We start from the raw sequence: 12,865 nt of genomic DNA, 5'->3' as shown, positions 1-12,865 counted from the left end.
GTACCATAAAACGAAGACTAAAAAGAGATGGTCTCTATGGTAGAAAACCAACAAAGAAGCTCTTCATTTCTCCAAACTATAGAGCAACGAAACTACTTTTGCAAGAGAACTTGTGAACTGGACAGACGGGCAATGGAAAACAATTTTGTTTTCCGATAAAAGTCAGCTCCAATTATTCGAATATGATGGTATAATTCCAAGTACACTAGACCCACTGTAAATCATGGTGGAGGAGGCGTTATGGTTTGGGGATGCTTTTCTGGGTTTGGCAGTTGGACGGGATAATGGATCTTTTTGTTTATCGTAATATTCTCTAGAATCATATGGTTCTATTTGATGAAGGTAACATCCGAAACATACGTCTAAACGATCCGAAATATACGTCTAAGTTAAAGAGTGGTCCGCTTCTCAAAGAGTACGTGTCATGTCTTGGCCAGCTCAAAACCCAGACCTCAATCCAATGGGAAACTGGACAGTAATTGGACATTGCAACATTACTTTATTTTTCTAAAATAAAAGAATTTTTGTAAAATAAAAGTAGCCTAAGTTACACCTTATTGCATCAGCTGCCTGCCAATAAAAGTCCCGTCAAAATCGGTCCAGCCATTTCAGAGATTAACCGGAACAAACAGACAGAGAGACAACAATTGTAAAAAATGTTATTTTGATGTATGTACCGTATTTATATTCATATGCATGTACTCCAATTTTATTTATATGTATAGATTATTTATTATTATTATTACTATAATAATAATGCGTACTAATATAGGTTGGAGATAGTATCGTATATTTTTTTAAGTAACGAAGTATGTTCATCACGAACATCATGCATTAAACAAAGATAACATTATGAGCGATTGCGCAATGCATACCAATATATGTTAACCAACTGTACACATTACGGGACATGATTTCAAGGCAAAGCTATGTTGCCACAGAATACATGAAAACTTTTTTTAATTATTTTTTTATATATAAAATAGTTTTATTATACTTAAAATTGAAAGTATTATGTATTCTATACATCACAATAAATATTTTGAAAATACAAAATTGGTACAAAATCAATGAATTATAATAATATCTCAAAGAATTGTACGGGAATCACAGGAGGCTATGGCGACAAAAGCCGTATAACCAAGAAAAGTTTGTCTAGGACCATCATGGCGCATGCATGTAGTAATATGTCGAGATATTGCACAACCATGTCATCTATACAGGAAGTACCAATGGATGATGATGTAATACTCATTAATATTGATCCGGACGAGAAAAGGGAATTAGAGTTTACGAACGAACACACGGATGACGAGGAACAACCGCCCGAGACTGAGGAATCCCCCACCAACGAATCATCGGTGAAGCCAAGCGTGATCCAGGCAGTGATGGTGGTTCCAAAATTCAACCCCGAAGGAGGTGCCGGCAGGACCTGCAGCAGCGTCACTCAATGGTTGGAAATCGTGGAGCATCTCGGTGAAATTCATAACTGGACGGACATCGAAAAAATGCTGTTGATTTATATCCAGACGGACGGAAACGCCAGAACGTGGTTCAGGAACCAGCTGGGACTCATAAACAGCTGGAAGGAGTGGAAGGACGCTATGATGGTGTCATTCCCGGAAAGCGCATGAGAAAAAAGCTGCCATGCGACTAGCTGACCCAAGGTAGACAGGAATTGAATTGGGGTGATATGTTGCCTGAACCAATTTGTACAACAATAATTGTCCGGGCAGCTACTGGTATTTTAATAAAATTATAGTATTAATTACAAGATAAACCTTTTCGATTACATTTCATGTAATCGTTTAGTGTTTATTGTATCGTTTCTTATTATATTTACTGTTAATTTGAATTTTTTCTTAATAAATTTAATAAAACGTACCAAGACCCTCATTCCAAGACCATGTCAAAGTTACACAATACTTTATTCCTTCTGAAACTGATGCATCACTAAATTTTATATATATAATCAGCAGAGGTAAGTACCTCATCAGTCCTAAATTTATATTTTAGCAAGAAACCTCCCCTTTGTTTCCTTTGGTTACAGCTACAATATATCCATTTTTTAAAATTGTTTGAGATTTTAAATGGTCGAAGAAATTTCCGTAGCCTGCCTAACGGAGTTGGCGAACCCAACTCAAATGAGGTGGTTAGTCGGTTGGGTCCGTTCTACCAAAGAACAAGGCAAGAGCGGATGTAGTTTGTGACTACACAAGAAAGTACTATCATTTAAATTATCTTTATCATTGGTTTAATATTATACATTACAATTATTTGTATGATGTAAAACAAACAGATTGCTCATTAAATAACGAATTGGGATTTTTTGACCATTTATCTTAAGAGCTCGTTACTCCATGGTTGAATATTTTTCTGCATTCATTCTAAAAATAAGGACTAGTTTACACTGCCTAGATTGTAATTGCAAGATGTTCATAATAGCATTCCATCCAGTAAAAATGGACAATTAACAAGATTGAAATGAATAAGATCGATGTGCGAATCTAGATAAACACACACTAAGATGCCATTTATTAATTATATGGTGCAATTCACACTAGTATTTAGTGTTGTGTTTAGTGCTATATTGAATGCACTATGCATTTTATATGTAGGTTTCTTTTATAATATAAATCAATTGTTTACAGAATTTTTGAAATAGTTTACTTAAACTTAAAATCAACGTTAAAATATTTTATTAATAATATCTTATTTTTTTGAATTACACATGTATAAATTATTTTATTTTTCTAAATTAATATTATAAAACCTTTACATAATAACATTAAGTTCATTAGTACAAATTAATTTGTAGTATCTGCTTAATATTTAAATGTTATTATTAATTAGTACAGAAACATTTTGGAAATTATTTTAAAAAAGCCTTATAATGCAAAATAAATGTTTCTTATTTACTTTTTCATTTTTATTGGTCGAAAGTGACTTATTACCTATTTTGTAAATATTTAATTTTCCTTAATATTGTTTAATTTTTCTCACTTTCCATTAAAAATATAAATTTGGAAAACATGGAATCTGGTAAGGCACATTATATATAAAAAAAAACAAAAACAACATTTTATTTTTATTTACACATAATTCATATCATACAATTCGAATGATCAGTTCTTTTATTAGCAAGACAGATTTTTCAAATCACATTTCACTTTACACTTATCGTACCAAGATATAGAAAAGTAGTTTTTTGTCCCGTACTTGTAAAAGTATTCAAATTAAGAATTGGACGGGTTAATTCATTAACAACAAATATTTTGTCATAGTAATTTAAACTAGTATGTCCTTAATTAATACACTATAAGCGGGTCGGGTAAAAATACCCGTCTCGAGAACTGTTGATTGTTAGTGGACCGGGTAATTTTTATCTTTTTGAATGTACTTACTTTAAAAGCGGGGCGAGATAATTTTACTCTATTGGTTTACATACGGAACTGAAAGAATTATCTCTTAGTTTTTGTTATCATTCAATAACTTAGTTTGGACTATTTTGCTACCCGCCTATAGTGTGTTAATATAATTTAATCATTATATTCTTTTTATTCTCTTTGATAAATATGTAGTATTCATGTAAGTAAATTAGGGTACATTGAGTAGCTTAAGATGTTCAATGATGACACATTTAATTTTTTGTTGTTAGGAGTATTGTATAGTTTGGTTGTATACTGATATACATTCAGTGTGGTTTGATACAACTCATTTCAACTTATTATAGAATTGACTCAACCCTCAAAATTATCAAGAAATTTTAAAGGAACTCTAGAATAGCAAAAGTCAGTTAAAGTTTATCATAGCATTTTTAAGATTGAGGTTTTGAGAAAACACAATTTTGTATTTGCAATAATATAAGACTAGCACGCGTCCAATACTTTTAGTTAACACCTTTTTTTGAACAAGGAAAATGGCAAAACTAAGTAATTTTGAAATATAATTAATAGATATATTTACTAAACATTTAGAAAAAAAATAAGTGATATTATAAAAGCAAAACCGATATGAATTAAATTAAATTTAAATTCGAGAGCATACATACGAGTGATTCCTAATATTCATCCTAAACTAAACGATTACCTGCAAATAAAAATATTTAAGAATACATATTTAGTATAATTTATATTTATTTAAGATTTAAATTTTGTAAGGCTATTTTATTTTGTTTCGAAGCGCTCGAGTGATTCCAAGAGGAACTAATATCTGTCTATGCGTTTTAAAACAACAGTGATCTATGATCACACTTCGGTACTGTCAATTGTCATACGTTTGTATATTGACAGTCTAAAAAATAAATTATTTTTATACACATATTAACATCAATAGAGACGAACTCCACTAATACATATATTTAATTAAATAAACGAAATAAGTAATTCGTGAAATACGTAAGTACAATTAAATTTTTCTATCAAAACTATAGGTTATGTTTGATGACATAACTCCTTACATTTCAGCCAAAAAATGTCTCTGTCCCCGTATTTCCGTTCACCCTTTACGGATATCGGTGGCGCTATTGTAAGCCACCAATGGTTCGGCCCTTGTGCCGATTTGGAACTCAAGGCAGTTGAATGTTTGGAAGCCTATGGTTTGGACAAGGGTGTGAAAAAGTGTCAGCCACTGCTCAAGGATTTCCAAGAGTGCTCATTGAAGATCAAACAGTTTGAAAGGTTGAACGCTATGAGAATGGAACGACACAGACAATATCTTAGTGGAGAACGTAAAAAGGCTGATCATTATGCACCAGCTCCACCACCAGACAGTTTCTAAATTATATTAAGTTCAGATTGTAGTCACTTAATGATTCGTTGTACAATAAAATGTTAAAAATAATTTGGGTTTGTATATAATGTAAATTGGATGTTTATGTTGATGTAGAGTGTGATACAAATAAATTTTCGTAAGATCTATTATATATAGTAGAATAACATTGTTTCTAAATTTTAACTGTTTAATTAATAATTTACATTTGAAAAATTTTTTATTAGAAAGCTAAGTTAAGAAGGTAAGCTGGTAAAGATATTATACAGTTACAGTTATTTTAAAAATAATGAAAAACATTTCTCCAATATCGAAGTGAATTTTAGAATCAAAATTTGAGTAAACATTAATATTTTTATATTATAAATTTTCACAAGATCTATTAAAATTAGGCTAAAATTATTATTTGAAATATTTCTGATTATAAAACTGAGATTTCACATTTAAATGTTTATAAAAAATCTTATTTAAAATATACACAACAGGCAAGCTATGTTAAAAATGTATAAATAGAATTTTGTAAGATATTTCATTAAACGATTTAATTTTTTATAATTTAATATATTTCAATATTCTATACTTTTTTTGCTTTTCTTGTTACACGTTTATATAAACGTTGGAAGTATTATTTTAAACGCATATTTCTGATTTGGTTGTTTCTTTTGATCAACCAAGAAATAGCACATTCAAAAGTATTTACGTTTTGTGGCACTATTTAACAATACTCTTAATAGTTACAATTTATTCTTATTAAGATTCATATTATTGTATTAAATAAATTCATTTTCAGTGAGAAGAAAGAGATGTTGCTCTCCAAAGAAGAGGAAAATAATTAACATGTTAACAAACAATGTTTTAAATTATTTATTAACAAATATGAAACAACACACTATACAAAATACAATAAGAAAATGTCCTAACATCTCCTTTTATTGACAGAAAATTGAAAGATCAGTAAACATCCTTTCTTGTCCTCTAGGTGAATAAAAAATTAATTAATTGGGACATACAGCATCAGTGTTTCTACTAGACAATCAAATGTCAACTGAATGAATAAAACTTGCAAAGATATATTTCAGTAGAGAAACATTGTGACCAAAAAAGAATATTCGAACAAGATTAAAAGTTTGCACAAAAATGTATAAATTTTCCTTCAGAATTTTGGCTAACAGTACTTCGAAGTGATGAATTCATGTTCAATAGAACAAGATCAGATGATAAAAAATTCATTCATCCTCTTCCTAATAAAAGTTTTTATCCCAGATACACTACAAAAATTTTGAAACATAGTGGAGGAAAAGTTTTGGTTTGTTGTTCCTATCCTTGACATGGTATAGGACCATTACAAAAATTATTAGTAAAATGGACCGTTTTGTATATAAAGACAACATGAGAGATGCAATGGAACTATTTGCCATCAATAATTTACCAATCACATGTGTGATGATGATATGAAACATGTATCCAAAGTTGTTCAAAGTTGGTTAAAAGATAAAAAAGTTGAGACTCTCGATAAAGTCCGGATCTAAATACAACTAAAATGCATCAAATTTAGATGAATTATGGTTATTAATTGAAGAATAGTCAAATTTAATTTCAAACGGTCATTGCCGATATTTCATTCACCGTTTACGGTTATAATGAACAATATATAAATTATTTAACAAACATATATTTTTCAGAAGTGTGCTTTTTTGTGTCCAGCCACATTTCGCGTAAGATTTAATTTAAATAATTATCTTAAATAAAATATAAAATATTTTGATTATATTTAATTAGAGGTGTGTGTTTCCTAATTAACCTGCGCTATTTCTCTGACCACCACTGTTTAAATATAAAAATAATATATTCAAAATTATTATTCAAAAACTAAAAAAAGGAAAAGTTATTTCAAACTGAAAATTGTATGAAAAAATTATTTTTTATCATAGACGTATTTTTTATTTTTTCTGAAAAGAAGCAGAAAATACAATTAACTATAATCAAACTGTCCTGTTGGATGTAATATAAAAATATAATAAAAAAATTATTTATGTATTTATACTCGCAGAAGACATATTATAACAGACTTGTTTGCTTACCAAATTCAAAAATCTTAATTAAAGCATCACATTCCAAAAAAACATATATTTTTAGTTATTATTTATTTATTAACAAAATTATTTAAATATAAATACAAAAGAAATAAATACAAATCATTCAGACTTCGAATATAAATTTTGATCATGTGTGAAGTTTTCTATTTGGTACACGGTTATTTGGCAGAAAAGCGCCAATTCAGTGTGAAGTCAGGCTCTAACTGATCCGGTATTTTGACTTATCATTCTGGATTTGAAGTGAAATAGTTTATATCTTATACAAAATGGTACGTAAAAATATATAATTATTAACCTTTTCTAATCAATGCACATATATTTCAACCAAAAAAACGTATTTTTCAATAATGAATTGTCAAATAGTGTTTTTTGAGGTTATGTTGTATTATGATGCAAAGTCATGTTTTAAAATAATTGAAATTTTCTTCTATATAGGCCCGTCGTTATGACACCAGAACTACAATTTTCTCCCCGGAAGGTATGTCATCAAATTTCTTCAAAATTATAAAACTGATATATCTTATTCAAAGTTAAAAGCCATGTACCTAAATTGTTATTTGTAGGGAGGCTGTATCAGGTGGAATATGCTATGGAAGCTATTAGTCACGCCGGTACTTGTTTAGGTATCTTGGCAAATGATGGTATTCTATTAGCAGCTGAAAGACGTAATACAAATAAGTTACTTGATGAAGTATTTTCTTCTGAAAAAATATACAAGCTCAATGAGTAAGTAACTTATTGTTTGATATCTAAATCATTAATACTTACATACATTCATTTCCAGTGACATGGTATGTAGTGTGGCTGGTATTACATCAGATGCTAATGTCTTAACAAACGAGCTAAGATTGATCGGCCAGAGATATCTATTTCAATATGGTGAATCCATACCCTGTGAACAGTTAGTGTCTTGGCTGTGTGATGTAAAACAAGCTTACACTCAATATGGTGGCAAGCGTCCATTTGGTGTTTCAATTTTGTACATGGGCTGGGATAAACATTATGGTTATCAACTGTACCAATCAGATCCCAGTGGAAACTACAGTGGGTGGAAAGCAACATGCATTGGCAATAATAGTTCTGTAAGATTATTTTATGTGACTGTTTATTGGATGTTAATTTTTTATGTTTTAGGCTGCCATTTCTAGTTTGAAGCAGGAATACAAGGAAGGTGAAATGACACTTAGAGATGCCAAGGAATTGGCTGTAAAAGTGTTAAGCAAGACTTTGGATATGACCAAGTTAACATCAGAAAAAGGTGTGGCTTGTTGTAAAATTTATTACGTTTTAGAACATGTTTGTTCTTGTTAAACATTTTAGGTTTAACATATTCTAATTTTTCTATATTTGTTGATTTTTTTAAATTGTAAATGCTCACATTTTAATACATAGTTGTAATAGTCACAATTTATTGTTTTAGGAAAATATTTCCATGATTGTAAATACAATGAAATTTACATATGAAATAATTATTAACAGGTTATTTTTGTTTTCAGTTGAAATGGCGACATTAACAAGAGTGAACAATAAAACGGACATTAATATATTGTCAAACAAAGAAGTTGAAGATTTAATCGCCGAATTTGAAAAAAGGGAAGCCGCCGCTGCTGAAGCCTCCAAAAAAGATAAACCAGCACCTTAGTTATAAAAATATTTAATTATATTATTATGTTCATTATGAATTTGTATAAATAAATGGATAAAAAGTATCTTTCTGAAATTATTAATGAAAACTGCGAAATCCTTGGTTTATTTATTATTTTAAATATTTATTTAACTGAAAAAAATTAAAATATAATCAAAAATGTTTAACATTTTGTTAGATAGATTTATATTATGAAAATGAGTTTCTGTTACTTCTATAGTTTACTAGTTAGAGTAAATTTGCAATAAACTAATGTTTATATTTATAAAATTTGGAGATAACCTATTGAACTAATATAAATAGAAAGTTATTAAGCAAAACTATTTGAATCGATAGCAAAGTTTGTTTATATCGGACAACTTTTAAATTTCCCGCCCTAATTTAATTGAAATCAATTTTTGTAACTAATATAAATATATATATGTTCGCATTTTTAACATATATATGTAAAGTTACAATTATCAATTATGCAATGTAATTTTAAAAAGTTGGATTTTGGGTTGAATATGTATCTAAAAATAAACAATAGACACGTGACACTAGATGTCAGGACGATACGTTTCCGATTCGACGCAGCGCACTCCGATATTACGACGGTCCTGTTCTCCATCTTTTGTAGTGCTGGGAAGGCAGGTTGAAAAATGTCTCTTCTATCCGCTCGCTTAGCTGCTTCTGTGGCAAGAAACTTGCCCAAAAATGTTCCACAGGTAAGTCCTATCCATTTATTTATTAAATTACGTTGGACAATTGCTTTTTTTCGCCACAAATTTGACTGGGAACATAGTCCGGTTTTTGGAGTGTTCTTGCCGGATAGCAATGACATAACATCGAAAATTACAGTTTCATTTGGGATTTAACACTTAAAAGGGTTCGGATTGTGATATGTGCACGTTTATATTCATTTAACCCGCAAGATTTGTAACCTTTTTCGATGGAAAGGTGATTTAAGTTTGTTATGTAATAGATAAATTTGACAGCCCTACCTTATGTAAAGGTGGTGATAAAACAATAGTTTTTCACTATTATCACGACTTACCTTCTAAATTATTACACAACTATCGTAAGGATTTTCTATTAAAATTAATAATCAATAGTTATTCGATTTTTTGGTTAAGTAACCTCAAGGTCCATTTAATGATCGATGGATCAAATATTTTATAATATATGGTCTAATAATGCAGTTAAACGGTTAAATTTGTAAGTTATTACCTTTAAGGGGTTAATTCAGCTTTTTCTAAACTAGGTGTCTTTTAAATGGCGGAAAGTAAGGATTGAAAAAATGTAATTTGGCCCTTATTTTTAGCTAAATGAAAAATTACTTATAAATTATCATACTTTTATTGCTTTCCAACAGTAAGTTTTCATATATTAATTTTAAGTAGACTATATACTTACTTTGTCATTTAATAATCTAATTAAAGTCTTCAAATGGAATAAATATGAATATTATTTGTAATGAATTACAATTACAAGTACTAAATACAAAATATATATACATTGGACTTGCATAATCAGCAAGTGAACAAAGGGCGAATCTCAACGGAAACTCTATACAAATTTGTTTTAGTAATTCAATAGTGTATGTTATTTACAAATAAATTTTATAGTAGTTTGTAATGATTAATATTCCATATTATGTTGTTCAGGTTGCAGGAGCAGCTTTCCCAGCCGCATCGGTTGCTGCACGCAAATTGCACATGTCCACCCCGAACCGCGGTGCCGAAATTTCTGCCATCCTCGAAGAACGCATCTTGGGTTCCGCCCCCAAAGCCGATTTAGATGAAACTGGTCGTGTGTTGAGCATTGGTGACGGTATCGCCCGTGTCTATGGATTGAAGAACATCCAAGCTGATGAGATGGTGGAATTCTCCTCCGGTCTCAAGGCAAGTATTTACCACGTTACTATTTTACAGTTTGTTTAATCGGCCCCGTCATGTGATTGCAGGGTATGGCTTTGAACTTGGAACCCGACAACGTTGGTGTTGTAGTATTCGGTAACGACAAGCTCATCAAGGAAGGAGATATCGTCAAACGTACTGGTGCTATCGTAGATGTACCTGTTGGCGACCAACTTTTGGGTCGTGTAGTCGATGCTTTGGGTAAGATAAATTATGAAAACACATGGATAAACATAGTCACGTATATTGTTATGTGTGTATAGGTAACCCCATTGATGGCAAAGGCCCATTGAACACCAAACAACGTTTCCGTGTCGGAATCAAGGCTCCCGGTATCATTCCACGTATCTCTGTAAGAGAACCTATGCAGACTGGTATTAAGGCCGTCGACTCTCTTGTGCCCATCGGTCGTGGACAGCGTGAATTGATCATTGGTGATCGTCAAACTGGGTAAAAATCATTAAATTATTTATATACCAGTTTACATCATTTTAAAATTATCTGATGACAACTAAGCTTACGATTTTCTTACGAAAATATGAACGTTACAAGCGGACGTAATTCTGATACTTTACTTAAACACTTACCATACTGGTTATTTTTTTAAATAAAATTAGTCAATTATCCGTTTTAATTACAGTAAAACCGCTTTGGCCATTGATACCATCATCAACCAGAAACGTTTCAACGATGCCGATGATGAAAAGAAGAAATTATACTGCATCTACGTCGCTATTGGTCAAAAGCGTTCCACTGTCGCCCAGATCTTGAAGCGTCTTACTGACTCTGGTGCCATCAACTACACCATCATTGTGTCTGCCACCGCTTCCGATGCCGCTCCCCTTCAATACTTGGCCCCATACTCTGGTTGCGCCATGGGAGAATACTTCAGAGACAATGGCAAACACGCTTTGATCATCTACGACGATTTGTCCAAACAAGCCGTCGCTTATCGTCAGGTAAGTAACTGTTCGCTTCATGGTCAAAGTGACCCAGAATAATCCAATTTCAGAAGTTGTTACTGACTACTTGGTAATTAATGTTAAAAGTGGAGATGGGAATTTAACAGATAACATTTTTCAGATGTCTCTGTTGCTGCGTCGTCCCCCAGGTCGTGAGGCCTACCCCGGTGATGTATTTTACCTCCACTCCCGTCTATTGGAACGTGCCGCTAAGATGTCCGAAGCCCACGGAGGTGGCTCCTTGACCGCCTTGCCCGTCATCGAGACCCAGGCCGGTGATGTATCAGCCTACATTCCCACCAACGTAATTTCCATCACTGACGGACAAATCTTCTTGGAAACTGAATTGTTCTACAAGGGTATCCGTCCCGCTATCAACGTCGGTTTGTCCGTATCCCGTGTAGGTTCCGCTGCCCAGACCAAGGCCATGAAACAGGTCGCCGGTTCCATGAAGCTGGAATTGGCCCAATACCGTGAAGTAGCTGCTTTCGCTCAGTTCGGTTCTGACTTGGATGCCGCCACCCAACAACTGTTGAATCGAGGTGTTCGTCTTACTGAGCTGTTGAAGCAAGGCCAATACGTGCCAATGGCTATTGAAGAGCAAGTAGCCATCATCTACTGCGGTGTACGTGGTCACTTAGACAAGATCGATCCCTCAAAGATCACCGTCTTCGAAAAGCAGTTCTCTGAACACATCAAGTAAGTTTTTGCTGATTATGTCGTGAATTGAGCTGATGTTTTCCTTTTTGTTTTAGGAGCAGCCACAAAAGCATCTTGACCAGCATCGCCAAAGAAGGTAAAATCACCGAAGACACCGATGCCCAATTGAAGAAGATCGTACAAGACTTCATTGCTAACTTCTCTGGTTAAATTTTGTAATTTTCCCTTATATATTTGAATTATTATTGTTAGTCGACAACTTAAAGTTTAAATTGTAACATTCTGAGTACATGCTGTACATCATGTTTGAAGTTGTCGACTAAGAATATGTATTTTAAGCAATTTTTAGCATAGGTCTGTATAGTCGTTGGACTAAAATAAAAAGCGAACTTTTCGATCATTTCATTATATATATAAATATATCGAACATCCTGTACAGCATTTGTTTTTATTATATAATTTGTAACAATAAGTGGAAATACATGTTACAGACACTTAATGTTTTTTTATTTTATTATACTTAACCTTTTCCTCAAAAATTGCCGCACAATTTATTAGAAAAGTCGCCTTTACGATCACTTTCAGTCGGCGTTTATAGACTGATATCGTCGTCTGATTTTATAAAGATAGAGTTTCTTCTATTCTATCTTTCTCATGATCAACATCTTCTAAAACACCCTACTGAGCTGGGCACTTTGATATTTTAAAAAATCTAATACTCTACCGCTTTTAGGAAAATTAAGTAAAACATAAATATCCAAACTGAAAAAAATTGAAAGTAACTGGGAAGCATATTTGCTAAAATTTTAAAAATTATTACTATTTGTTGTATAA

General features: G+C 31.8%; 3 protein-coding genes across 3 annotated transcripts; all 3 read left to right on the top strand.

Annotated features, from left to right (window-relative positions):
* The first annotated feature begins 4,242 nt into the window (after positions 1–4,242).
* Positions 4,243–4,842, top strand: LOC109597673 (uncharacterized). The gene is made up of 2 exons (XM_020013423.2): positions 4,243–4,397; positions 4,467–4,842. Exon 2 carries the CDS (start codon positions 4,474–4,476, stop codon positions 4,777–4,779), a length of 306 nt encoding a protein of 101 aa, XP_019868982.1. The 5' UTR covers positions 4,243–4,397; positions 4,467–4,473; the 3' UTR covers positions 4,780–4,842.
* A 2,182-nt stretch (positions 4,843–7,024) lies between these two features.
* On the top strand, positions 7,025–8,575 carry LOC109597430 (proteasome subunit alpha type-4). Its single transcript, XM_020013110.2, has 6 exons — positions 7,025–7,135; positions 7,302–7,344; positions 7,430–7,592; positions 7,651–7,948; positions 8,001–8,124; positions 8,363–8,575. Exons 1-6 carry the CDS (start codon positions 7,133–7,135, stop codon positions 8,506–8,508), a joined length of 777 nt encoding a protein of 258 aa, XP_019868669.1. The 5' UTR covers positions 7,025–7,132; the 3' UTR covers positions 8,509–8,575.
* Positions 8,576–9,061: 486 nt separating this feature from the next.
* On the top strand, positions 9,062–12,530 carry LOC109597177 (ATP synthase subunit alpha, mitochondrial). Its single transcript, XM_020012818.2, has 7 exons — positions 9,062–9,218; positions 10,158–10,394; positions 10,457–10,610; positions 10,673–10,859; positions 11,050–11,368; positions 11,493–12,070; positions 12,127–12,530. The coding sequence occupies exons 1-7, from the start codon at positions 9,153–9,155 to the stop codon at positions 12,239–12,241; spliced, it is 1,656 nt and encodes a 551-aa protein (XP_019868377.2). The 5' UTR covers positions 9,062–9,152; the 3' UTR covers positions 12,242–12,530.
* Positions 12,531–12,865: the final 335 nt, after the last annotated feature.

Source organism: Aethina tumida, chromosome 1, assembly GCF_024364675.1.
Source record: "Aethina tumida isolate Nest 87 chromosome 1, icAetTumi1.1, whole genome shotgun sequence".
Lineage (NCBI taxonomy): Eukaryota > Metazoa > Arthropoda > Insecta > Coleoptera > Nitidulidae > Aethina > Aethina tumida.
Note: the sequence above shows the minus strand (reverse complement) of the source record. Positions and strands in the feature narration are given on the sequence as shown.

Coding starts and splice junctions, on each gene's coding strand:
- LOC109597673 (XM_020013423.2), top strand. CDS start 4,474: ATGTCTCTGTCCCCGTATTTCCGTTCACCCTTTACGGATATCGGTGGC.
- LOC109597430 (XM_020013110.2), top strand. Junction 7,593..7,650: donor AAAATATACAAGCTCAATGA/GTAAGTAACTTA, acceptor ATTCATTTCCAG/TGACATGGTATGTAGTGTGG. Junction 8,125..8,362: donor CAAGTTAACATCAGAAAAAG/GTGTGGCTTGTT, acceptor TTTTGTTTTCAG/TTGAAATGGCGACATTAACA.
- LOC109597177 (XM_020012818.2), top strand. CDS start 9,153: ATGTCTCTTCTATCCGCTCGCTTAGCTGCTTCTGTGGCAAGAAACTTG. Junction 9,219..10,157: donor TGCCCAAAAATGTTCCACAG/GTAAGTCCTATC, acceptor TATGTTGTTCAG/GTTGCAGGAGCAGCTTTCCC. Junction 10,611..10,672: donor TCGTGTAGTCGATGCTTTGG/GTAAGATAAATT, acceptor ATGTGTGTATAG/GTAACCCCATTGATGGCAAA.